Here is a 24559-nt window from a genome sequence, read left to right as displayed (position 1 = left end):
GTGGGCTTCTGTAAAATCCAAAACAAGTACTGTCTTATTTCAAAGGGAAGAGTCGGGCACACCTAAGCAAAACCAAAGTCCAGCAAAGTAGCTCGAGGCTGGACATCTGGGATTCACTCATGATCTTCTGGGCTCCAAAGGGTACTGGCAGCTCCACTGCTCTGACTCTGCAGTCCACAGTGCACTCAGCTCGTCTCGCAGACCCAGGCCAGCTCCATTCCACACTTACTGCTGTCCTTGGTGGTCGTCCCATGGTCCTGGCATCTCCAAAATGCTGGGGTCTCCACTGAAACTGAGGGTGCACTCTCACCATTGGCCTCTTCTGGCCTCTCGGGGTGCAATGCCTCAGATTCTCTCCATGACCCCTTCAATCCTGGGGTCTTCGCTGCAACTGAGATTGCACGTTCACCTATGGCCTTTCCTAGCTTCTCAGAGTGCCAAGCCTCAGCTGCTCTCTGTGACCCCTTCATGCTTTCAACACCAGAACTATGCAGGAGACTCTTACACATTACCAAGTCCTGCTTCCAGCTTGAGATAGAGATGCAGGTCCCCTCTGTGTGCTGACCCTGAGGAAATACCTCCCAAAAGACTTCACCACAGTGATGCTGGTATCTTGTTACTTACAGCTGATTTTTCAGCCCCAGGTAACCAACATCATTTGTCCCAGTAAAGCAAAGGTTTTGCTGCAGGTTCTGGTCTCTTTTTAATCACAGCTGATTCTTCAACCCCAGCTGACCAGAACCTATAGATTCTTAATTCAAAATTTCACACGAACAACCCTGATAGTCTCTGCTTCCCTTTGAAGCTTCACAAGCCAGGCCTCCACCGTCTACAACTCTTTCAGCATAACTGTTCCAAGCTCTACAGCAACAAACTCGAGCATACAATGGCTTTTCCAGCCCACAGTTCCAAACACTTCCACAGTCCTCCCCAAAACACCAAGGTCAGGTCTGTCATATCAATATCCCACTCTCTGGTACCAATTTCTGTCCTAGTTTGTTTCTCCATTGCTGTGACAAAACACTCTGACCACTACCAACTTGGGGAGGAAAGGGTTTATTTGTCTTACATCTCCTGCGTCACAGTTCATCAGGGAACCCAAGGTAGGAACCCAGGGCAAGAACCAAGAAGCAGGAGCTGGAGTACAGGCCATGGAGGATCACTCCTTACTGACTTCCTCCCTGGCCCCTGCTCTGCCTGCTTTCTTATGCAACACAGGCACACCTGCCTGGGGTGGAACCACCCACAGTGGGCTGGGCCCTCCCACATCACACAACTATCAAGAAGGTGCACCATGGACATGGCCACAGGCCACTCCAATGAAAGCAGTTCCCTAATTGAGGCTGTCAGAACCCAAGTGTGTCAAGTTGACACTAAAGCTATCCAGCACACCCTCCATGCAGCCTTATGCAACACAGGCCCACCTGCCCAGGGGTGGCACCACCCACAGTAGGCTGGGCCCTCCCACATCACTCATCAAGAAGATGCCCCTCAGACATGGCCACAGGCCAGTCCAATAGAGGCAATTCCCCAATTGAGGCTCCCTCAACCCAGGTGTGTCAAATTGACACTAAAGCTATCCAGCACAGCTTGTGACTGCTTGGTGGTAGTTTGGGCTGAGAGATCAGCTTGACAAATCTGCTCTTGGGCTCCTTCATGTGTCTGGAGGTAGCTCTTCTGTGGACTGGCTGGCCTAGTGATAGAGGAGGTGTGAGGCATGACTAGTTTGTATGGTCTTATCACCCAGCAGGCCAGCATGGGCTTGTCATGGGCAGTTCAGGAGGTGTAGATGGGCAAATCTCAGTGTATGAATATCCTATAAATCTCTGTGTGACTGGTATTCAGAAAAGTCTACTGAGCTGGCATTCCAGGACATCCTAATAGTGCATGGAAACTGATCAAAAACCCATGAGAGTGTCACTTCACCTATAAGCATGAGCTTTTAACTTGGGGTGCTCAGTCAGGGAAGCCCCTTACCTCTGGAAATGATTGAGATGAGATTTTGAATGCAGCTGAGAGCCACGCACAGGAAGGGCTATCCTAGACTACCACGCAATGAGAATTCCTTTCCCTGGTGGGTAGTTACTGCTTTTGAAGTGCCCCCCCCACACCTTGGTGAAGCTGATCTAGAAACTGACCAGAGGAGGGAGCCAAGCTGGGATTCCCATGCTGGGAAGGATCAGCTGTTCCCACTTGTATAACAGGCTGTCACTTGTGGCTGTGCTATGCCCAGGCCTTTCATAATATGCTTGTGGGGTTGCTTGGGCCGTGGAGCCTGGGGGCTCCTTGTGTGTATATTTTCTACTCTCAGACAAAGGAGATGTTAAAGTACATTCCCCACCCTTCAGAGACCTGAGCTTGTGGACAAAGGAGTGCTGATATTTTATTCTTCTCCCTTGAATGGGGCCCAAGGCCACAGCCCTGGCCTTTCTGTGCTGTTCTTGGCATTGCCTGGCCACCTGAGCTGCCCCACCCAGGCCCCTGGCACCTGGCACCTGGCCAGCCACCGGAGGTGTCTGCTGGGCCTCATCACCTGGTTTTGAACCTTCACTCTGCCACTTTGGCTTGGGCAGATGTGGTCCCCTCTCTGGATCTGAGTGACCTCTCTACCTGGAGTGATCACAATTGTCTTGGGGTTGTAGCACAGCCCTGGCTGAATTGAGGCCTTGCATGACCACCTGAGAAGCCATTCCCCAACTGTTAGGCACTGTTTATGTGGTGTCCTCATTGTGGGTAAAGCTGTTCCTCCCTGGCGCATCTGGAATCTGTGTGTGGCATGGCATTAAACAAGGTCCCTTCAGATGCCCACAGGCTCTGGTGGCAAAGGACTCAAGCTCTTTCTGCCCCTCCCTAGCACCTATCATTTAAGGTGTGTGATGGTCTTGGACCCATGCCTTCTCTCTGAGTGTTCCTAGCCTGAGTCCGTTGGGATTTTAGCACCCTTGTATTCTAGAAACCTCCCCCTGAGCACTTGGCTCCTGTTTCTGACTGGGAAGACATGGAGATAAGATAAAATAATTTTGGAAAATGCCTGTTCCTGAAGGTCCTGTCACAGGCTCTTCCGTGGTCTCCGCAGATCTGTTCTATCTGAGGAGTGCTGGCCTCTTGCCCATTCCTCCTGCCCATGGTGGCCCTGCAGGCTCCTGACCTGGTCCCAGATTCTAGCAGAGCCTTCGAGAACACCTGAGCATTCATAGCACCTTGCCCTTGGTCCTGAGCCCTGGGAAGGCCGGGGTCCATGGAACAGCACTGCAGAGCGGGCCAGGGCCAAGGTCTGCATTATGCCAGGAGTGTCTTTGAGAGTGGCTGAGCTCCCTGTAGGCTGGCCTGCTGCCTCCAAGCACCTTCCCTTGTCCTGGGCTCGAAACAGTGGAAAGGAAAGTGAAGGGGTGGAAGCAAAGAGCTGTTTCAGGACACAGACTTTTCTTTAAAATTAATTATTAAAGGTCGGGGGAGTGTGCATGCATGTCATAGCACTTGCAGATGACAGAGGACAACTCTGTGGAGTCATTTCTCTCCTCCCACACCTTTACATAAGTTCCAAGGATTGAACTCAGATCATCAGGCTTAGAGGCAAGTGTCTTTGCCTGATGAACCCTCTCATCAACCCTAGAAGCTTCTCATGTAGGAGAAAGAGCTAGGCCCTGTGGGAAACTCTTCCTCATACCCCACACACAGTTGATGGGCCCTCCACCAAGCATCCAGAATCCAACCACCTTTCCCATGCACACCACACCCCTCATGAACCTCATGACATTCTCTGGAGGACACTCTCTGGTCTGATGCTTACTCCCTGACTTATCCTTGCAGCTCTAACCCATCCCCAGCTTAGAGTCTTCTTCCTGTGTTTCCCACACTGTTTGTGCCCTGTGCAGCTTCTAACTGCTCCAACCTGGCCTTGTTTCCCCATCAGCAAATGGAGGGTATATATGAGTTAGGCTTTGATGGATGAGTAGGAGCTCAATAGGTAGAAAAGGAGAAAGAAAAGATATTCTAGGCAGAAGGAACAGCCCATGTGAAGGCCCACTGTCTTGAAAGTACCTGAGTGTTTGGTGATAGTGAAGAGTTGGTTTGGCCAGAGTAAAGCATGGTGGGGCCTGCATTAAGCTTTGTGCCCTGGGATGAGGAGTCATGGAAGGAACATGAGAAGGGAGCAGTGGGATTCTTTTTTCCAACCATTGCTCAGGGAACACACCAGTGGGAAAGAGGCACCAACTGCATACAGAGCTCAGCTCCAACAGGTCTGGGTTTCCTTTGGGATAAAGCAAATAATCTCCCTCAAAACACCAGGGGCTGGAGAGATGGCTCGGTGGTTAGGAGCACTGGCTGCTTCCAGAGAACCTGGGTTTGATTCCCAGCACCCACATGGCAGCTAACACCATCCATAACTCCAGTTCCAAGGGAATCTACCCCAGGCATTGCACTACATGGGTGCACTTACACACATGCAGGCAATACAGTCATACAGATATAAAATAAAAATAATAAATATTTAAAAAAACAAAAACAAAAAACAACAGCTTCCAACTGTTCAGGGCCAGTACCCAAGGCTTCCCATCCCCTGGATGCCCCAGGAAGCCCAGGCCCAGGCAGTGGCTTTTGCTTCTTTACCTGCACCAGATGTAGAGGTCTGAGAGCCTAAAACAGCAAGGCAAGGTGGGACCAGCACCTGCTCCTGGCTTCTGGGCACGGGAGGACCTACCAGCTGACTCCACAGCCCTCTTGCTGCTAATTATCAAGGACACTAGAGGGCCTCCGGAAGGGACAGAGGTGGCCCAGCCCTCTGATCAGGGTAGATGCCACATCAAACTCAAACCCTCTTCTGTGCTCTACCAGCTGGAGCTAGCCCCTGGAACCAGTATCTGTTATCAGGCACTAAGGAGCCTGTACAAGCCATGTGCTTGGGAGACCCAGGTCCAGCAGCAAGGAATCTGGCCCCAGCACGGACATGGGTCCACTCTAGCGAACCTTTTGTCTGTGTTCTACAATCCCAGTCCCCACCCCTCGGGTTATGCAGGGTAGACCTTAGAGCTGAGTCCACGGTCACAGGTCACATGGCCCACTGCCTGTGTGGCACATGTACATCTCTCCAATCTCCAGTCAGGTGTAGGCGCCTCTTGACCTGAGTCTCCCACACCTATCCTGTCTGCAAAACCAGGCAGGCACCTTCACAGCCTCAGCAGCTCAGATTCCCTTGAGAAGACACCAGACACCAGGGACCAACATTTCACACTGGCATTAGAATATGTGCTGAGTGATTATGCACTGGGACCTCAGAGCTTCTGCCCCTATAGCCCCATCCTGCTGAAGCCCCTCTGAGGTCACCTCTGTCCCTAAGCCTCCCCCTTCCCCCTCAGGCCCTGGAAGACAGGCGGGGTCATGTCTGGCCAAAGGCCCTTCAGCAGGCTGGAGCCGGGCCTTCCTCTGTGGCTCCTACAGAGCCCCCTGGGAGCCCAGCATGGATCATTAGATTCTATTAGAATCAAAGAAATGAGTCATATTTGCAAACAAGCTGGGCTCAGCCAATCTTCCTCCATAGCTGTTGGAAGGGGGAGGAGGTGCGGGAAGGGCCGTGCAAGCCCCATGCTCAGGCGGGCAGCCCTTTTATAATTGTTGCCTCTGCTAGTCTCTAGGGAATGGCTGTGGCCAATAAATGGCTGGCCTGTAGTCAAAAGGAAACGATTTGGCCCACTCGGAGGACGTATTTACATCTCCAAGTGCTGACAAGACGGCAGCAGGGTGGCCGGCTGCAAACACACATCCAAGCCATTCTTCTTTGGTTCCCGCCTTGGCAAGGCCTGGTACTTTTCTTGGAAAAGAATTCAGCTTACCTCTGGAAGAGACAGGAAGCTCAGGAGCCATCAGAAAAAGGGAACCAGTCCCAGGCTTGAGTTTTGCCTGAAGGAGTGTGGGACGGTGAGAGGCTGAGCCTCAGTTTCCCCATCAATCAAATGGGCGTAACTAATCCACTCGATGTGAAGTGAACATGTTCATGTGTCAGGTGTTATGATACACACACTCAAAGGCCACCTGTCTACAGAGCTGACTAGCTAGTGGACAAACTATCCAGTCACCAAGTTAGATTTAACACTAAGTGACAACAAAGCCAGGGCTGGAGAAGAGGCAGCAGGAGGGTGTGTGTGTGTGTGTGTGTGTGTGTGTGTGTGTGTGTTGCTTTTGATGGAGGGTGTCCAGGAATGGCTGCCCTCGGTGGGGAAAGCACATCTGCATAGAGACTCAGAGGGGAGTGATCACATGAACAGCAGAACTGTATGGCCCAGGAAACACATCAAAGGCCCTGAGGTTGGGCAGGTGAAAGACGTGGGTAGACTTAACAGCTGTATCCTCAGCATGCCCATGCTTTCCTGTCTGTTATTCCAGTCTCCTCGTCAGGTACCCCCCCTTGCCCCCATTCTTGAAAGTGTCTAGATCTGAGTGGCAAGGGGAATGGGCAGGTCAGGAGGGAGGTGGGAGCCATGGGAGACTGTGGAGCCGTGAAGGGATGTGACCCGACATTTCTGATCATGGGGATGAAAATACAGACAAGAAGGCTGGTGGGGGTGCATGGTGGTGGTTACTGAAGTGGCTATTTAGTGGATGTTTAGGAGGTAGCTACAAGTGGTTTTATGTGACAGCATTCCCTCGATATAGTACTGTACAATTGACTGAAAACGGAATTCACAGCAGTGGGAGACCCAGGGGATCCAGGAGCCCCTGTAAGGTCATGTGGGGTTGTGGGGGTGGTTTCTGGGATGCAGATGACCTGGCTGTTCTAACTTCCATAGTAGCCTCCAGATACCCAGGTCTGCCTGGGTCTCTCTTAGGAGAACCTGATTGACCATCTTGCTCCTTCCATCTCCTAGGGCATTTCTGTGGCAAACTATGTCAAGCCTAGTGGCACATTTGTATAAGTATTCAAGAGGTAGAGGCAACAGAATTAAGAGTTTAAAGCCAGCCTGAGCTGCATGAGACCCTGCCACAAAATTTTTTTTAAATAATGTCTGAAGCTAAAATTACAAACATTTGTTCAGTAAAAAGAACTATGTGCATTGTGGGTCCTGCCAAAGCTCTGTGTGTTGAAGGCAAAAGGGTGTTTTACTCTGTTTCATAATGGGCCTGCCATATGCACAGAGTCCCACCTGCTCTGCTGGCCTGCTTTATCCCTGGGTGCTGTAGAGCCTCATTGGCATATCAAAAACTTGGCATTGGGGTGTCAGCTGTGTGCCCTACAACTGATTGTGCCCTACAGAGGGGCACTCAGGTCACCTCCCAGTGGGCCTGTATCTCTGGGCCCCCACACAAGCAGGAGATGATATTGGGAATGGAGTGACTAGGTCAGAGAAAATCTGCCTTCAAATGCCACTGGGCGTTACCATGAGCCCTTTCGGGGGAACAGCCACCAGCAGCAGAGGAACAAGTGTCTCAGATTTCTTGTGGCCTCTGTAGATATTCAGCTGCCCAGAGCAACTGGGCATGGCCATGCCCAGCAGCAGTGGGCAGTGTTGGGCAGTTGATTTGCCCAGACGGATAGTGGAAACAGGCAGAAGGGGCATTGTGTGGTCTTTGTGGGACTCAGGACTAGCAGAATTGGGCTCTGGAGTTTTTGAAGTGGATTGCTCCAAAGAACAAAAAGACATGGTGGTCTTATGGCTGGGTTCCTTGTCAACATTAACCTAGTGTCTATCTGGGACCTAAGGGCAAGACATTGTTTTGTCCTAGGATGGACAGAGTTAGTGGGAGGGAAGACAGGCTGAAAGTCTCTTCAGTTTGCTGCCCAGAACATCGCCCTAGAAGACACACCTGCAGGCCGGGGAGAAGGCATTTGGGAGGAAGGCACCCTTGAAGTTATAGAGTAGGACAGGAGCTTGAGCCATTTCCCCAAGTGCTGCCATGGCTGGTGCCTGAGCTCTGAATGTTAAATGGGAATCTGCTGACAGGTCCCAGTGCTTGGCAGGGCCCCAAATGGATGTGGGTTGGCAGCCTGCTTCATGGAGATACCCCATGGTACTACCCTGAAGTACCAGGTACTCCCAGCCTGTAGTGCAGAACTGGAAGATATTTTTTTAGCAAGGTACTATTTTCTTTTAAAATCAGACCTGGGTTTTGGTGGAGTTGAATGAGCTTCAGAATCAGGGAAGCCTGGGGTTGCAGAGAGCCCTGTGAGCCACCTGTTAGCTTCGTATGTGTGGACAGGGTTTTCCCCATCTGTGAAATAGGGCCAATGAACTCCACCCCTTGAATTGACTTCAATAAATGGACAGGGCCTAGGCAAGCTGGAGGGACTGAAGGCCTTCGCTTTCTAGTGTTATTAGCACAGACTCTCCCACATACATGGGGCTGTGAGATAATAGGGTACCTGGACATTAGGTTTCATAGCCATCTTGGCGTGAGTGCCTGGTGATGACTTCCTGTGGTACTTTCCCTGCAAGGAGGGCCTGAGTGTAGACCAGTGCACGCACAGAAAAGGCTCGCAAAGATGAGTAAGGATTGGCACTTAGTTCCAACCCAGGCACTGCTGTGTGACCCTGGGTAGGGTTAGTGACTTCTCCCTGGCAGTTATTGGGAAAGCTATCAACCTGCCTCCTCCTTCAAAATGGGGGCCAGGGAGGAAACCAGCACTGCTTAGGCAGCGGCTGGGTGCCTGCAGTCACTACAGTAAGGTGTGTTGGGCCAGCTGCCTCCAGATCCTGTAGGATGTTCTGTGGGTTTCTCACACACCACTGTAGAGAGGGCCCTATGCTCACAGACAGGACCCACCCTACTTCTCTGAGGCTTATAGCTTGGAAAAGATGAAGAAAATGTGCAGGGTTGATTTGCTTTTTTTTTTTTGGAGACAGGATCTGGCTATATAATCTTAGATGATTTGGCACTCACAATCCTGCTGCCTCAGCCCGAGGATTACAGGTGTACACCACCACTCCCTAAGTTGCACTTGGATAAAAGAAAATAAGGCAGGGGGTATTGGGGAAGGGGAGTTATCTTATTTTACAGAGACCGAGACAGAGGACTGGGATGGTTAGATAACTTGCGTAAGGTCAGTAGTTGAACAGAAACTAAGATTTGAACCAAGTGTTTGGCCTATAGTCAACACTGAAGAAGGTTATTATTACACTGATGTATGGGTGTGTATATACTTGTGGAGGTTAGAGGACAACTTGGAGAGGTCAATTCTCTGCTTCCACCATGTGGGTCCTGGGGATTGAACTCACGACATTAGGCTTGACAGCAAGTGCCTTTACCCACTAACACATCTCATCCATCCAATCAGTACTTATTTTACAGATGAGGAATCTGAGGCTTTGGGGCTTTCTACCTGCCAGGCTGGGCTGAACCTAAGTTCATCTGCTGAGGAGTCTGGAATTCCCAGATTCCTTGGTTTACTTTTTGGTCTGAAGATGAACCCAGGGCCGCACACATAGGCAGGCACCCTAGACCTCCCCATCCTCTTGACAAATAGAGACATGACAAACCCCCTCCCCATCCCTTCCCAGGATTTGTGCACATGCAGTGCCTGGGGCAGAGGCTACATCCCAGGTGCCTCTGTGAGATTGGGAGGAAGTACTTTTTTTTTCTTGAAACAAGGCTGTACTCTGTAGTACAGGCTGGCCTCATACCAGAGGTAATCCTCCTGCCTCAGCCTCCTCAGTGCTGAAATGAAGATAATTTTGTTTAATTATGTTGTAGTGCCAGAGATAGAACCCAGGGCCTTGCCTGTGCTGGCTCTGTCATCAAGTGGCCTCCAGCCCCCTGACCTCTTTCTCTCTTTTCCCAAAGGCGCAACGTGCTCAGCCTGTCCCCTGGAATCGACCACCCAGGTGCTCTGAAATGGGACCTAGCACTCTGCCTCCTCCTTGTCTGGTTGGTCTGCTTCTTCTGCATCTGGAAGGGCGTCCGATCCACAGGCAAGGTGAGCTGCACACCTGTCCCCAGCCTCAGGGACAGCCACACAGGCTCTCCTGGCCTTCCTGTTTACAGCGAGCTCTACCCTAAGAGAATGTCCATGTGGGGATACAGGAGTACTCTGAAAGGATGGACATGGCCCGGTGTGGTGGTGTCTGTCACTGGGTGAGGACTCCTGGTGATGTCTCTCTCTCACTGGCAAGGGCCTTAGTGACTTCCTGGCTGGTGGGCAGTCAGGAATTGCCACTGAGCTCCCCTTGATGTCTCCTGATGTGCTGACATCGTAAACAAGGCTAGTAGAGCCAAAGAGCTATCGGCAGATAAGATTTTATTTATTGTTATTTTATGAGTATTTTGCCTACATGTATACAAGTATACTACACGTGTGCCTCGTACTGGCAGAAGCCGGAAGAGGGCATCAGATCCCCTGGAACTGAAGTTAAAAGTAGATGTTAGCTACCATGTGGGTCCTGGAAACTGAACCTGGGTCCTCTGCAAGAGCAGTAAGTGCTCTTATCCACCGAACCATCTCTCTAGCCCCCTCATGTACTCTTTTTGTAAACCCGCTGAGTCCACTTAGTCTGCTGGTATGTGCATAGGTATAAGACTGTCCACCGGAGCATGGGCAGCCTATCAGGGGCCACATACGAAGGAAGGTGACTCTCCCCTCGGCAGCCATCAGTTGCCCATAGTTCCTTGGCTAGGAGTAGACTTGGTGAGCACCCCCGCCCCATCCGTGCTAGAATTTAGTCTGACTTGATTTGTGCCCTCAGTCCCAGCTACTGCGAATTCATGCGTCCAGTAGCCCTGTCATTTTTGCATTCTGCAGAAAAAGCTAGCCAATAGTTAAGTTGCTCACTGTAGCTAAGACGTTCACTAGAGTGTTGGCCCTTATGGGCACATTTGCCATTGAAAAGTTATGTGACACTGACTCGGATGTTTGTGGTAAACCAGTGTGCATTGATAATTACATGTCCCCTGATGAGGACAGTGATGGGCCTGCAGGACTGATGCAGACAATGATCAGAGCATTACCCCTTACCAACTAAAACGGAGCATTCACCACATAACCAAGGGTGGCTGATGTCATGGCTGTTCTGATGAGCAGGGTCCAGGAGGCTATTGTCATTAGAGGCCACACCTGAACCTGGGCACTAAACCATCCTCCCAAGGGACTGGCTGATGGGCCTTAACTACTTGGCAGTTACTTAATTGGCCCCCTCCAGCAGTATCTTTCTCTGCTTGTTTGTAGGTTTTGTTTTGTTGAGACATGGTCTCACTCTGTAGCCCAGGCTGGCCTGAGACTTCTTGCAGTCCTCTTACCCCAGTGTCCCAAGTCCTGGGTTACAGGCATGAACCACTGTGCCTGACTGTCAGTCACATCTTGATGGGGTGTCGCCTTACAATTAAAAAGATCTCCAAGAGCCAAGAGTCTCTTCAGGGCATTGAAAGGTCTTTGTTGTGCAGGAGACACAGGTGTCTGTAGATTGGCTCCTTGGCCAGTACTTGAACTTGCCCTGGACAACGGTCCCTCAGGGGGTTAAATTGTGGGTGTGAACAAGATCCCAGGATAAGTTCAGTCCACTGCTGGGCAGGATCTGGCAGTCCAGGGTTGCAGAGGCTGCAGTGCCCCCGGCCTCTCCTGTGTGCTCTGAGTTGTCATTCTGTCACTGTGACAAACACCAGGTCTCTGTGGCTCATGGTTTTTAAAGGTCCTACTCATTTGATCCCTTTGCTTTGGGGCCTGTGGTAGTGCAGTACATCATGATAGGAGTGAGATACAGGAAAGAAGGGAGGGAGGGAAAAGAGAAAAGAGGGAGCCCTGCATGCAGTGATGTCTACAGTGACCTACCTCATTTCCTCTCTCTAGACCTCATCTCTTAACCTCTCATAGCATCAGGTGGGCTTCAAACCTTCAACACATGGGCTTTGTAGATATTCAACCAAGCTGTAGCACCCCTATGCCTTCTGCCTATTCTCGGCATAGTCCCCTGCCATCCTGAACCCCAGTCTGAAAGGAAGCCAGCCAGGCCTAGACCACCCCATTAGCATTGCTCCGCAGGATGGGTAGGAAGAGAAAACACAGGTGTTCTCTGTCTCCTTAGGGAGCCCTGTCCCTTGTGCTCCCTGCTTCCCTTAAGTCTTGTGAGGAAACTGAGGTTCCAGGAGATCAGGCAGCTTGTCCAAGGCCAGTTCCTCCCGAGTCTGTTTCTTTGACTGTTAGATGGTGGGTGTGAGAGTTGAGATGAGAAGTATGTTAAACACCTAGCTGACTTGCCGCCACTGTTGAATGAACCCTCTGCCTCAGTTTCCCCACACAGAAGCGAATCTGTCAGGGTTTCTGTGGAGCGCTGGTGCTGAGCATGCTGGAAAGGATCAGTCATGATTGCTGGTACACCAATGTGCTGTGTGTGGGTCCTGTTGTAGGAATGGGACTTAGGGATCCACAAAATCCAGGCACTTGTGGCTAGGTAGGGAGAGCTGGGTGGCATCAGGATTCGGGTGGAACACAAGTAGGAATTGATGGTGACAAGAGTGACAGGAAAGGGGAAAGGAATGTGGGGTCATTTTAAATAGGATGGTGAGGCTCTAGTCACTGAGACTGAGAAAAGGAGGGAAGGGAGCGGAGAGTTGGGTATCTGCAAAGACCCTGAAGTACATCTGGCCAGGACATAGGGATCCCCGAGTCTAATGGAGAAGGCTGATGTCCACCAGGCACAGCCAGCAACAATTGAGAAAACACAGCACAGAGGGGACAGAGCCAAGGCCAAACCAAGGGTGCCAAGGCTGCAGCTGTGGTCCTGTGCAAATGTGACTAGCCAGATGGACCCCTGCTCACCCTGAGCAACACCCTGCTCCAGGGGGCAAACTTGGTTCCCAGAACAATAGCTGGCCAGAGAAGCCAAGACAAACAGCTCTGTGGACTTCCTCCAGTTCAGTGCTAAGCAGCCCTCAGAGGCCATCTGCCTGCAGCCGCCTACCCACTGGCCAGCCTCAGCTTCCAGCCAGCTGTCGGGGAGTCTAGGCTGAAGATGGCCCTCATCCTGGCCAGGCCTGCTTCTGTGGCTGACATAATTCAGAAGAGGGGAAGCGATGGGTGGAGGCCTGGGTCCCAGAGGATCAGAACCTGAGTTCAAGCACTTGGCTCCCTAAGCTACAGTTCCTTTCCTATCTTTCCTGATTCTCCAAGGGACTGAACTAGGTCCTAGAATCAGCCTCGGCTTAATTGATTCAACAAGTTGTGATGGTGGTGATTGCCGTGTAGCTGAGGTATCCAGCCCCAGCTTTCAGTGCTGGGCAGCAGCTTACTTAATCCTCTTGATGTTCTCCGGTCCATACAGTTAGTAGTCTCATTTTATAGATGGGGAAAATGGAGGTCCAGAGAGATCAATTAATTTTCCTAATACTACACTGTGTTCAGTGGCCAAGCTGGGATTTGGACTTGGGATGCTCCCTTCTCCTACCTCTCAGCCTCATCTGTGGGCATAGTAAGTGGGACAGAAGCCAGGTATGACCCTGCTGTCACGGGGACAGACTTCAGTGCTCACCCAGGAAGGGCCTGGCCATGTGCTGTGCCTGGGTCTATAGTCAGGAACAAAGCTGGATGGGCCCAGAACTGAGTTGGGGCCTCAGCTCTGCTCTCACTTGTTTGGCCTCAGTTTCCCCTGGTGTAAAGGCAGTGATTCTCCCCCTCCCCGTGGGTCTGATAACCCCTCTTGCCACGCAACCTCCCAGAGAAAACTGAAACAGCAGGATGCTAAAAGCTTCTTTAGGGCACAGGAAGAGGTGTCCTGCAAACCTCCATTTTCTACAGGGCTTCTGGGCTCTGGGCTCAGACTAATCACAGAGGATCACTGGCAAGAGTGGAAAAATACCACATCCCACAGCAAGGCCTTCTGGGCCACTGCCAGGGGCCCATGGTGGCGCCTGGCACCAGCTTCTCCCTCCAGGATCCCAGGGGACAGTCACGGAAAAGTTGAAAGAATGGCTCTCAGGCTGGTCCATGGAGCAGCAGAGAATGCAAAACAAGGGTGGCTTTCTAGAAAGTCAGCTGGGGTAGTGTGATGGAGATGGGGGGATGAGAAACAACAATGGTACTCCCCAAAGATGTGGGCTCCCCCGAAGCAGTTGCCTAGATCAGTTCCTGTCTCTGATACCTACTAACTGGGGATACCTACTAACAGGCAGGTGATGCTGGCCAGTGTGAGCCTCAGTTGCTTCATGTGGAAAGGGTAGGCCCTGGTACTGAGCTATGCCAGAGTGTAGTGAGGATTGAATGAGTTCACATGCACAAAGCACCGTGTCAGGCTCACAGTAAGCACTTCACAAGTGCTTATTAAAGAGGCAAGCAAGGGAAGCTTCCACGGCCCCTGTGCCCCCATGGTTCTGGCTGCAGTCTGCTTGCTTTAAAGCTGAGACCCTCTAGGGACCTTCACGTGGCTCTTGTCTGTGGCTATTGTTCACCAGCTTGGGTGTGGCCTCTCAGAGCCCCAGAGTGGGGGGGACCTGGCCAGGAGTGCCTGCTTGCCTGTCCACAAGAAGAGAGGGGACAGGGGATGGGTGGATTTTCTTCTTTTACCCTTTCTGTGGATTCCTGACTGGCTATCACCCTGCATGTCTGACTGGGGACACTGAGGCCTAAAAGAAGGGTGGGTGGATGGATGGCAGGCTGGAAAAGGGTCTCCTTTGGCCCTACGGGATGTCATCATGGCCTGGGTTGCTAAGTGCTCTTGAACACTCACTGCAGGCCCTGGCTGAGGGTAAGTCAGAGCTCCCCTTGAAACTAAGTGATTGTTGCCAGCCAGGAAGTAGCACAGGCCAGTGACACTCCAGCTGACCCTCTGGGCCAGTCTCCCTTCTTAACCTGTATCCTTAGAGCTAGGAACCTCAGCTCATTCAGTCCAAGGCCTTCACCTTGAGATGGGGAAACCAAGTCCAGAGAGGGACAGTGACTGACAGCCACCAGGCACTGCAATCCAGTTTCTCTCCAAGGGGCTTGCCTCCTACCCCGGGTGCAGACCTCTCTCAGGTCTTCTGCCTGTTGTAAAGGCCAGCTGCTATGCAATGTTGTGACTAGCCAGCTTGTGGGACAGGAAAAGAGGGCGTTGCCAGTCTCCACCTTATACCTGACTCTGGCCTGTTGGGACACACAGTGTGACCCAGGGAAGGCCGTGGGTCTCCTGCAGGCCAGGAAAGTGCTAGACTGTCCCTGTTCTGGCCAAAAATCTTAGAAAGTTCCCACCTACCTCCCAAGTCACTGTCAGTGAGGCAGTGTGTCTGTACAGCCATGTGCTGTCAAGTTTCATTAAGCAGAGAGTCCTCATCCTGTCCTTTGAGGGGGCTGCAGTGACCAAGACCCAGAGAGGGTAAACAGCATGCTCAGCGTCCCTCAGCAAGTGGAGTCACAGAGCTGGAGCCGAACCCCCATTTGTCTCAGGCAGGCCTCAAACTTGTAGTCCTGCCTGGCTTCCTGAGGGCTAGGGTGACAAGTATATGCTGCCATGCCTGGCTCTGTCTGATTCTTTTTGTTGTTGTTTTGGGTTTTTCTTTTTGGTTGTTGTTATTGTTTTGGTTTGGTTTTTTGAGACAGTGTCTCTCTGTAGCCCCAGTTGACCTGGAACTCACTATGTAGATAAGGCTGACCTCAATTTCAGAGATCTGCCTGCCTCTGCCTTCTGAGTACTGAGATTAAAGGTGCACCACCCTACCTGACTCTGTCTGATTCTTAACTCCCCCTTAATACTGCCAGCCGATATGTCCTGAGCCCCATGTGGCAGTCACCTGGCTGAGCCATTGCATACATACTTGGTGATCTAGTCTCAATTTCTGTATTTTGTCCCAGAGTGTCAGTTCCTCTAAGGCAGGGATCTGTTTTCTATCTTGTCTGCTATTATGTTCTGGGCTTAGATAGGTTATAATAAACATAATTATTAAATTTAATCTATAAGGTAGACTCTTGAGTCATACTTAGGTGCGGTGACAGAGGCTCAGAGAGGTTAAGTGAAACCAGAAGTTCACACAGCAGGTGCGACTGCAAGCGTCCCTCCAGAGGCCCTGCAGAGAGGGCGCTTGACTTGTACAGCAGTGAGTTACTCACAAGCCCACCTGACTCCCTCTTGCCCCCACAGGTTGTCTACTTCACCGCCACTTTCCCATTTGCTATGCTTCTGGTACTGCTGGTTCGTGGCCTGACGCTGCCAGGCGCTGGCGCGGGCATCAAGTTCTACCTGTACCCTAATATCACCCGACTTGAGGACCCACAGGTATGGTGGGGTGGCCCATCCCAAGGCCACTTCTGTATAGGCAGGTAGGGTGGGGCTGCAGCTGCCAGCACATTTCCTGTGGTTGTTTGGTGCCCACGACTAACTGACCATCATCCCCTGGTACTTTTCCACTGGGCCTGCTGTGGCTTATGGCTCTTCTGAGCTGTGTCTCTTTTCAAGGACTCCTGAGGGGGCTGTTACAGAGTCTGCCTCAGGCATGGCACCAGGTAAGGGCGGGTCTTTGAAGCACTGGTCTCCCCCTTATGGGGGGCTCCTGCTTCTGCTGGAGCCTGAGACTTGGGGCTCAGGACAGCATCCTTAGCTGAGGGTGGGACATGGAATTGACGACTGCCTGGTAGGCCAAGGGGAACACATGTAAGTCCCCTGTCCCAGCTCATAGCCAGAGGCCTCAGGAGTTGGTGAAACCCAGGAGACTTTTGTGGTGCCCTTTGAGACCTTCGCCCCCCAGATCCCTAACTTTCCCATTGCCTCCCAGGGGTCAGTGTTTCTGGGTCTCCTTCTACTCTGCTCTGGGCAGAGCAGGGTTGGTGGCCAGCCTGAGAGCCCAACTGGGAAGTTAGGCATGCTGACATCTAGAGCTACTTAGGATAGGGAAGCCGTAGTGTCTGGAGATTCATAGAGGACACCTCCTATTCTAACTCCTGTCCCCAGCTCAGCCATTAAAGTCATCAAAGCAGCCTTAACCTAGGAGTTAACTGTGCTGAATTCTTAATTCTCCAAGTGTGGAAAACAGCTCTGTGGGGTGGGCTATTAGGGCCCACACTTAGAAACTGAAGCTCTTAACTGATGCAGGAGAAGAGGGAGAAGGGGACATCCAGCTCTGTTTTCTGGAAATCCTTACAGCTCAGCAACATCTCAAAAGGGACCGTGAATTCCAACATAGACATTGCCATGGCCAGTCAATAGTCTTCACATTGCAAGGCCCCCTGTGCTGACCTGGTGGCCCAGAACCCTTGTTGCCTGCTCCAGGAAGTCACCCTAACACACCTTCTCCTGCCGCCCTCCCCTCCCTCTTAGGTGTGGATCGACGCCGGGACCCAGATTTTTTTCTCCTATGCCATCTGCCTGGGGGCCATGACCTCACTGGGGAGCTACAATAAGTACAAGTACAACTCGTACAGGCAAGTGTTGCGCCAGCGGGCCCGGTGAACGATAGAAGTGATGATTAAAGAAAAGAGAGAAATAGGGAGCGTGGCTTCCTTGTGTTGTGAATTAACCTGCTCCCTGACGTATGTGTAACTTAGGGACTGTATGCTGCTGGGATGCCTGAACAGTGGTACCAGTTTTGTGTCTGGCTTCGCAATTTTTTCCATCCTGGGCTTCATGGCACAAGAGCAAGGGGTGGACATTGCTGATGTGGCTGAGTCAGGTACGGTGGTGTTGGTGGCAGTGGTGGTGGGCACTGCCACCTAGTGTGTAAGATGAGTACTGCAGGCATGAAGCCAGACCCCAGGGGGATTGGGAGGAACCTGGCTTATATAAACTTCCCCTCCCCCCACACACCACAGAGTGCAAAGGCTACATTTGAAAGTTGTCCTAGCCCAGGGATACAGTCACTGCATCCCAGCCCAGGAGACAGCAGGAATGAGGGCGGCTGAGATGGGACTCAGTGGCTGTTTCAGTGTTGTCTCCTCACCCACCCACCCCCCAACCCATCTCCAGCAACTGCTGGTTTTAGCAGTGGAGGCTGCTTTCCTACCTCAGGCCCTGGCCAGCCACATCCACCACGCCATGCCAGTGCCGGTGTCTCAGCTTTTGGGTTTCTGCAGTTTGCACTTTGTACCTGTGTACCAGGCCTCTCTGTCAGCCTTCACAGTCACCAGTGAGGGGACAGTGGAGCAGTGGAGGAACACCACCCAGGGGACAAGGACGGAGTTGATTTGGGGGTAGGGTGCGAGGACACTGCCATCCCTGGGGAATGGGACGGGGGGGCTGTTGGTCTCTTGCTGCTCCTCAGGACACCTAGAGTCACAGAGTGGTTGGTCAGTCATGAGCTCTGCACAGGGTAGGACCTTCCTCAGGAACCCGGGGCCTTAGAGTTCTAGCAAAGATGGTCTGAAACCTGGACTAGAATCCTAGCACCTGCCACGGGGTCTGGGTTTGAGGACTTGGCTGTGACCACTTACAGTCCTGGGCCTAAACCTTAGATCTGCAATGGCTGGGGTACTGGACTGGAGGCTACCTCTCCACTGAGTTCCCTTAGAGGCTAGTCATCAGTTGTCTGATCTGACCTCTGATTTCTCACAGCTCCTTGGGAACTGCCTGGAGGCTGGTAAGGGCCCTGGGCCAGGGTTCCCTTCAAGCTGAGGGGGACAGACTGTACATCATCATGCTAGGGGTTCTGTAGACCAGGAGCAAGCACCCTAACTCCCTGCCATTGCCCTTGGCCTTGGCTTTATTGTGTTTGAATTATAAGGCCATGTCCCAGTTTCCCAGACCTGAACCCTGGTGTTGAAGGTTCAGAGGGTGCCTGAGCATTGTTCCTCCAACATTTATGTCTCATAAGATCAGGGGTCCCAAACCAAGGGCCTCTGGACACTGGACTTCACTCCACCCACTGCATACCTGGCAAGTCCTCTAATGTGGCCTTTTCCTTCTCCCCACTGGCTCCTCTGACCTCAGGGACATAGTGTGGCATGAATGACCACTGGTGAATCCATAGCACACACATGCCTATTTCCCTGTGTCCCAGTTGTATCCTCAGAAAAACTATTTGCCCACCCTCAGGACCTCCAAAGTCAGAGCAGGGAATGAGGGCACAAGAACTTTTCAGAAATATTATAGCCTCCAGGTGGGAGTCAGTAGTTTGCATGGCGAGGAGCCCAGCATCCTCTGCTAAGAGCTTCCTTCCCACAGTGCACTTGTGAGGTGATTCCAAACCATTGCTTGGGAGTCACCTAGAGCACAAAGAGAAGACTTCAGGAGAGAAAGCTGGGGGTGCCTTGAGGAAATCTTTATGGACAGCAGGCACCTTCGTGCCATATGTGTGGGCAGCCCAAGTTGTCTTGTCTGTCCACTTCACAGACCTTGTCAATCCTTCCCCACAATGATGTCTGAACAGCAAGGGTGACGCTGTCTCTAAGGAGCTTTTTAACAAGTACCCTATCAAGTGAAAAGGGCATTTGAATGAGGTATTACACAGCCAAGGGGAGGCCAAATGAGATATGTGCTAGCGAGGTGTCCAGAGCAGTCTGGGTGTTCTGGGCTTTTCTCCCCCCAAGTTCACTGTGTGCTTTAGAAAAGGGTGCTTGGTCTATCTCCCAAGGCTGGCTTGAAAAAGTCTAAAGTGAAGGACAGAAATGAGCAGATTGGGACTTCTCACAGCACCCTGAGGGGATACTCCACCTCATTCTTGAAGAGGCAGAGCTGTGGGCTTTAGGGGGACCAGCATGGTCCCACCTAAGCGGACATGCCGTAGCTTTTGATTCTAAGCTTGGTTTACCATGTCCTGGATGAGAGGCATGTTTTCTGTGCCAACCCTCACCCCTTGCCCTTGCTCATTTAAGCAGCTTCGGGCTTGGTAAGCACCCCGCCCCTACCCCTCCTCATCCTGATCCACTGACAGAATCATATAGTATCACTGTGACCAACCACTCAGTGGCTGCCCCAGGTCATTTTGGTTGGCTTTCTCAGGCTGAGTAGATGGCATTGTAAAAAAGACTCGCCCTCTCCCGCTGTGGTTGGGGTTGCTAATGCTTCATAGTGTGACTTCTGGTTCCAGTCTCTTACTAAATTAATTTATTTTGGTGGATTTTTTTTTTATTAAGTGATTCACTCAGTTTTGATATTTGCTTTAAAGTCTAAACATCTGTGCCTCCTGCTGTCTGGCCTGTATTTCTTCTTGATTGGTTTGTTTTTTTTTTTTCTTTAGTTGTTGATCTCACTTCAACTTTTCAGGCCAGGCCCTTGGGACCTGCTCTTTCTTGAAGAGCCCACAAGTATCAGCTAGCTAGTCTTTCCCCACCCCCCACATCGGCTTTGGGGGTTTTTGGAGGCAAGAGGAGACAATTGTGTCCAAGTGACTCTGTGAAAGGCACCCAGAGTGTCCCCCTGTGCCTCTAGGTCTGGTCAGCACCCCTTTGCTAAGAGGCCTATAGCTCTTTTGTGGGCCCATTTCTGAAAATCTGAACGTAAAGGTCCCTGGAGTCACCTGCCCCTCCCTTTTCAGGTGGTGGGTAACTGAGGAACACAGGAAGTTGTGGATGAGAACTAGGATGTGGCTGCAGTCTCCTAGGCCTGGGGTCCGGTCCTGCCCCAAGCTGCCTCCCTTCAGTGCTAGACCTGGCTGGTTCTACCTTGCCTTGTGGCCAGACTTGGGTGCCTGTGGGGGACGGGTTCCACAGGCATGCCCCTGCAGGGCTGTTTGCCCTACAAGGCGTGGTTCTAGAGTCGTTTTTTCTTTCCACTTAAACAATGTTTTAGCTATTAACTCAGAAATAGAAACCTTTCTTTGCAAAGGAGGGCCTCACTCATCAGCTAGCCAGAACTTTCCTCTGGTTTCCTTCCAGCCAGTGTCAATGGGCAACTTTGGTGTGAGAGGGGTGGGGTCCTCCGTTTCCTGAGTCTCAGGCTGCCTGAGCTCCAGTCTCAATCCTGAATTCTGCCACTAGGAACCCATGCTGTATGGGTTCAGATTGACCTGGGAGGAGGCCGTGTGCCGGTAGATGTTTACATGGGGCCCCTCCCAAGCCCCTTGTCTCTTTCCCTGGCTCCTCCTGCATTTTGGGCTTAGGTGACCCTCTTCCCTCGGATGTGAATGTCATGTGAGGCCCAGGCTTCTGTGTGGTATGGTGCTGATGTGTCATCCTGTGTCCCCTCCCCATTTCTCTCCCTTAGGTCCTGGCCTGGCCTTCATTGCCTACCCCAAAGCTGTAACCATGATGCCACTCCCCACATTTTGGTCCATTCTGTTTTTTATTATGCTTCTCTTGCTTGGACTGGACAGCCAGGTACGTGTATGTGGGGCTGTGACACCCATGTAGGAAGCCAAATTGTGGGGAGTCCTCCTGATTGGAGCTGTGTAGTGTTCAGATCCTTCTCCCTCAGCCCCGACCTCTGACTTCGGCCTACCAGGATCCATCCAGGGGCCTCAGGTGGGCAAAGGACCTGGGCACAGCAAGGGGATGAGGGTGACTGGAGTATGGTTAGGTCAAGCCATAAATGAGAATAGAAGGTCAAGCCCCCGAAGGTACAAATGCCAGCACTTGTGTCAATCATTGTCCAGGCCACCACAGTCCACACTCAGCACACTGCTCCCTGGGGGTTCAGACTTGCCTTCTTCCTCTGTAACATCTACCCTATCTACACTTTTTTTTTTTTGTTCCCGTAATAACCTATTGTATATGTTTGTGCTCCGTGACTACCTGTTTCTAATCTCACCTTCAGTTTGTTGTATGTTACCTTGGCCCTATCTACACTTTTATTTTATTTTTTTAGAAGAAAACCAGGGGCTCACGTGCTAAGCATGCACTGTACTCTGAGCTATATCCCAGTCCCTTTCCTGTGTTTTTGAACCCCACATCCTGCCCACCACCACCCAGGGCTTCATGAGAGGCAGGTCACTGCTGTGGTGTGTTGGTGGCAGCCAACAAATTGCTGCATCTGTTTTGGGAGAAACATAAATTGTGTGACACTAGCCACATCTCCTCTGAGCCTCAGTTTCCTCATTCTGACTAATGGGTATGACTGCTGAGTACAGAACGTCAGGTGCCTGCACAATTCACAGGAGCTCAGGGCCCTGTTCCTTGAAATGGGTGTGTTTTGAAGGAACACCTGTTCCTTGAAATGGCCTTTTTGAAGGAAAAATGGCCTTTTGAAGGAAAGGGACTGTGGAGTACAGGGCAAGTGGTTGTGGTCCTAGGTCAAGTAGAGATGAAGAACACAAGAGTCTCCCGTGTGGCCTGGGTCTATAGGCCCAGCTGCCTCAGGAAAGTTCAGTCAAACAGACTACTTGTGAGGTCAAGTCTGGAGACTCCTTGTTGTCCCTCTGAATGCGCACAGCCTCTGAAGGCCCTGACCAAGATGGGTCCCTGGAGACTCAGAAGTAAGCAGACGTGAGTCCGGGAAGAAGAGGCAGCTCGCAAGGTCACAGTGGGAGATTTGGCAGCCAAGAGAAGCCAGATTAGTAGAGAAGACAGAAAGACTGCAAGAGCCAGAAAAATCAAATGCTTGTGCAGTTGTTGATGGACTGATGCTGTGTAAACAACAAGCAAATTCTGTTAATTATTCCCATCCGAGAGCTTGGCCCTGGGAATGGGCCCCATGCAGTGACTTTTAGTGGCTTTTAGAAGATCTTCTAGAGCTGTGAGGGGAAAAGAAAACAAAAACAGGTTAATAAGTGGCAAGGCGTGACATCTTCATGGCCCCAAACAGGCCACTCAGGCTCATCCTCTGTAGGATACAGGCTCTCACCAGGGCCATAGGCTAGGCAGAGAATCTTGGGAGCTGTGAAAGCTGGTCTTGGGGTCTTCCTCCTTAGCCTGCTTTGTAGAGTGGGGTGCCCAGGGCTTGGTGCTTAAATGGCCTGCTGGTATCACTCAGCCATGGGTGAGGAAGGAAACAGAACATCACCAGCCTTCCAGACCTAGTTCCTAGAACCTGGGACAATGGGGTGGCTCCACAGAGAGCCCCACTGTGCAAGGTGCCACCAAGTGCCAGATGCCATGTTGACCACTTTTCCATGTACAATTGATCAGCATTGAATGTGTCTAATGTCCTGAAGCCATCATCACCTCTGTCCCCAGAACTTTTCCAGCCTCCCAAGCTGAGGCTGCGCCCCATTCAAGCACTAGCTCCCCCTACCCTACACGCAGTTTTCTTTTTCTGTGATGCTAGGGATGGAACCCAGGGCCTTGTATACACTAGACACTGTTCTATCACTAAGCTGTACCCAAGCCCACTGTACCCAGATTTTTACATATTAGCTCTGGACCCTGGATGTTAGTTACCCTTTCTGAAGCCAGGGGATCTAAGTCTTAGGGAGGCTTATCTTGGCCCTGACTCTTAGCAGCGCTGGGTCTTTCTGTCTCTAACGTCCCCATTTCAAAAGAAGAAAACCTTTCATTTTAACTCTTTTGTAGCTTTGCAACCATGGATTTATTATAATTCAGTTGCTTTTCAGGTTCAAATCCCCTTTGGCTGAGGCACATCAGTCAGAAATCAGAAAGTTCACCTCTCCTCTCAGGGAGAGGCCTCTTGGTCACCTTTCCCCCAAACTCCATTCGGGGGACTTCTTGCATTCCCTGAGTCCTGGCTGCAGAGTGCTGTCCCTTCAGCCCCTTCTGGCACCTGAAGGTTGTGTCCTTTATCCTCCCACACCACCTCCCAGAGCCCTTGGTGGTTGGATCTGTCTCACAGGAATGTTGGGCAGCTGCTATCCCCAGAGCCTGTCCCAGATGAAGCTACAGGTGCTGGGCTTTTTAGCAGCTTGACTTTTTTTTGTCTGTTTCAAGACAGCATTTCGTATAGCCCAGGCTCGATGAATTCACTTTACTTCTGTTCCTCTGACCTCCACCTTTGAGTGCTGGGATTATAGGTGTGCACCCAGCATGCCTGGTTCATGCAGTACTGAGGATTGAACCAAAGGCCTTGTGCATGTCAGGCAGGATTCTACTAGCTGGGCTACAGCCCCAGCCCTTAGCATCTCCATCTTTAAAGGACTCAGGTGGGCCTCAGAGTGGTTTGGATGTAACTGTTCCAGTTTAAATGCTTCTGTGGCCCTTGGACCTCAAGATACTGCCAAGACCTTATTCCAGACTTGTGCATTTGTGCCCAAAGACTGGAGGTGGCAGGAAAGTTGTTGCTCATGGCATTGGTTAGGTGAAAGGTGACACATGTCCAAAGGGTATAGTTTGATGCTGCTGCTTAAAAAGCAAGGTAAGGGTTAAAGAAATGGCTCAGTGGTTAAGAGCACTGGCTGCTCTTGCAGAGGACCCAGGTTCAGTTCCCAGCACCCACATGGCAGCTAACAACCATTCCTAACTCTATTTCCAGGGGATCCAACACCTTCTTCTGGTTTCCACAGACACTGCACGACACGGGTGCATTTACATACATGCAAGCATAACACTCATACACTTAAAAATAAATAAATAAAAATTAAAAAATAAAATAAAAGTCAAGGTGGCTCCTTGTGTAGGGACTTGGTACAGTCTTCAAGGTAAACTGTTAGACACAGAGCTGGGAGGATTGGGAAAGACTAAGAATCATCCTAGAGCACAATGGGGTAGTGGGGGCAGGTGTTCCAGAATCTTCTTTCTGACATCCAGAGCCCGCAGATGGATTCCTGGATTGCATGGCTTATATATCCAGACATGCGTGTTACACCTGGAATACACAAAGTGCTGCTAAGGGCCTGTGAATTCCAGTGGGTTAAA

At 51.3% G+C, this 24559-nt stretch overlaps 1 protein-coding gene across 2 annotated transcripts in view; it reads left to right on the top strand.

Moving 5' to 3' along the window:
- The window catches only part of Slc6a6 (solute carrier family 6 member 6), an 84831-nt gene that overhangs the window by 49368 nt on the left and 10904 nt on the right, over positions 1-24559 (top strand). For both annotated transcript variants that reach the window (XM_029557030.1, XM_008854936.3), the window contains exons 6-10: positions 9775-9907; positions 16029-16163; positions 17202-17305; positions 17429-17553; positions 21021-21133. In XM_029557030.1, the coding sequence (XP_029412890.1) occupies positions 9775-9907; positions 16029-16163; positions 17202-17305; positions 17429-17553; positions 21021-21133 (610 nt within the window). The remainder of the gene's footprint in view (positions 1-9774; positions 9908-16028; positions 16164-17201; positions 17306-17428; positions 17554-21020; positions 21134-24559) is intronic.

Source organism: Nannospalax galili, unplaced genomic scaffold, assembly GCF_000622305.1.
Source record: "Nannospalax galili isolate Female #2095 unplaced genomic scaffold, S.galili_v1.0 scaffold406, whole genome shotgun sequence".
Taxonomy (NCBI): Eukaryota; Metazoa; Chordata; class Mammalia; order Rodentia; family Spalacidae; genus Nannospalax; species Nannospalax galili.
The sequence above is the reverse complement of the archived record's forward strand: the minus strand, read 5'-3'. Positions and strand labels throughout refer to the sequence as shown.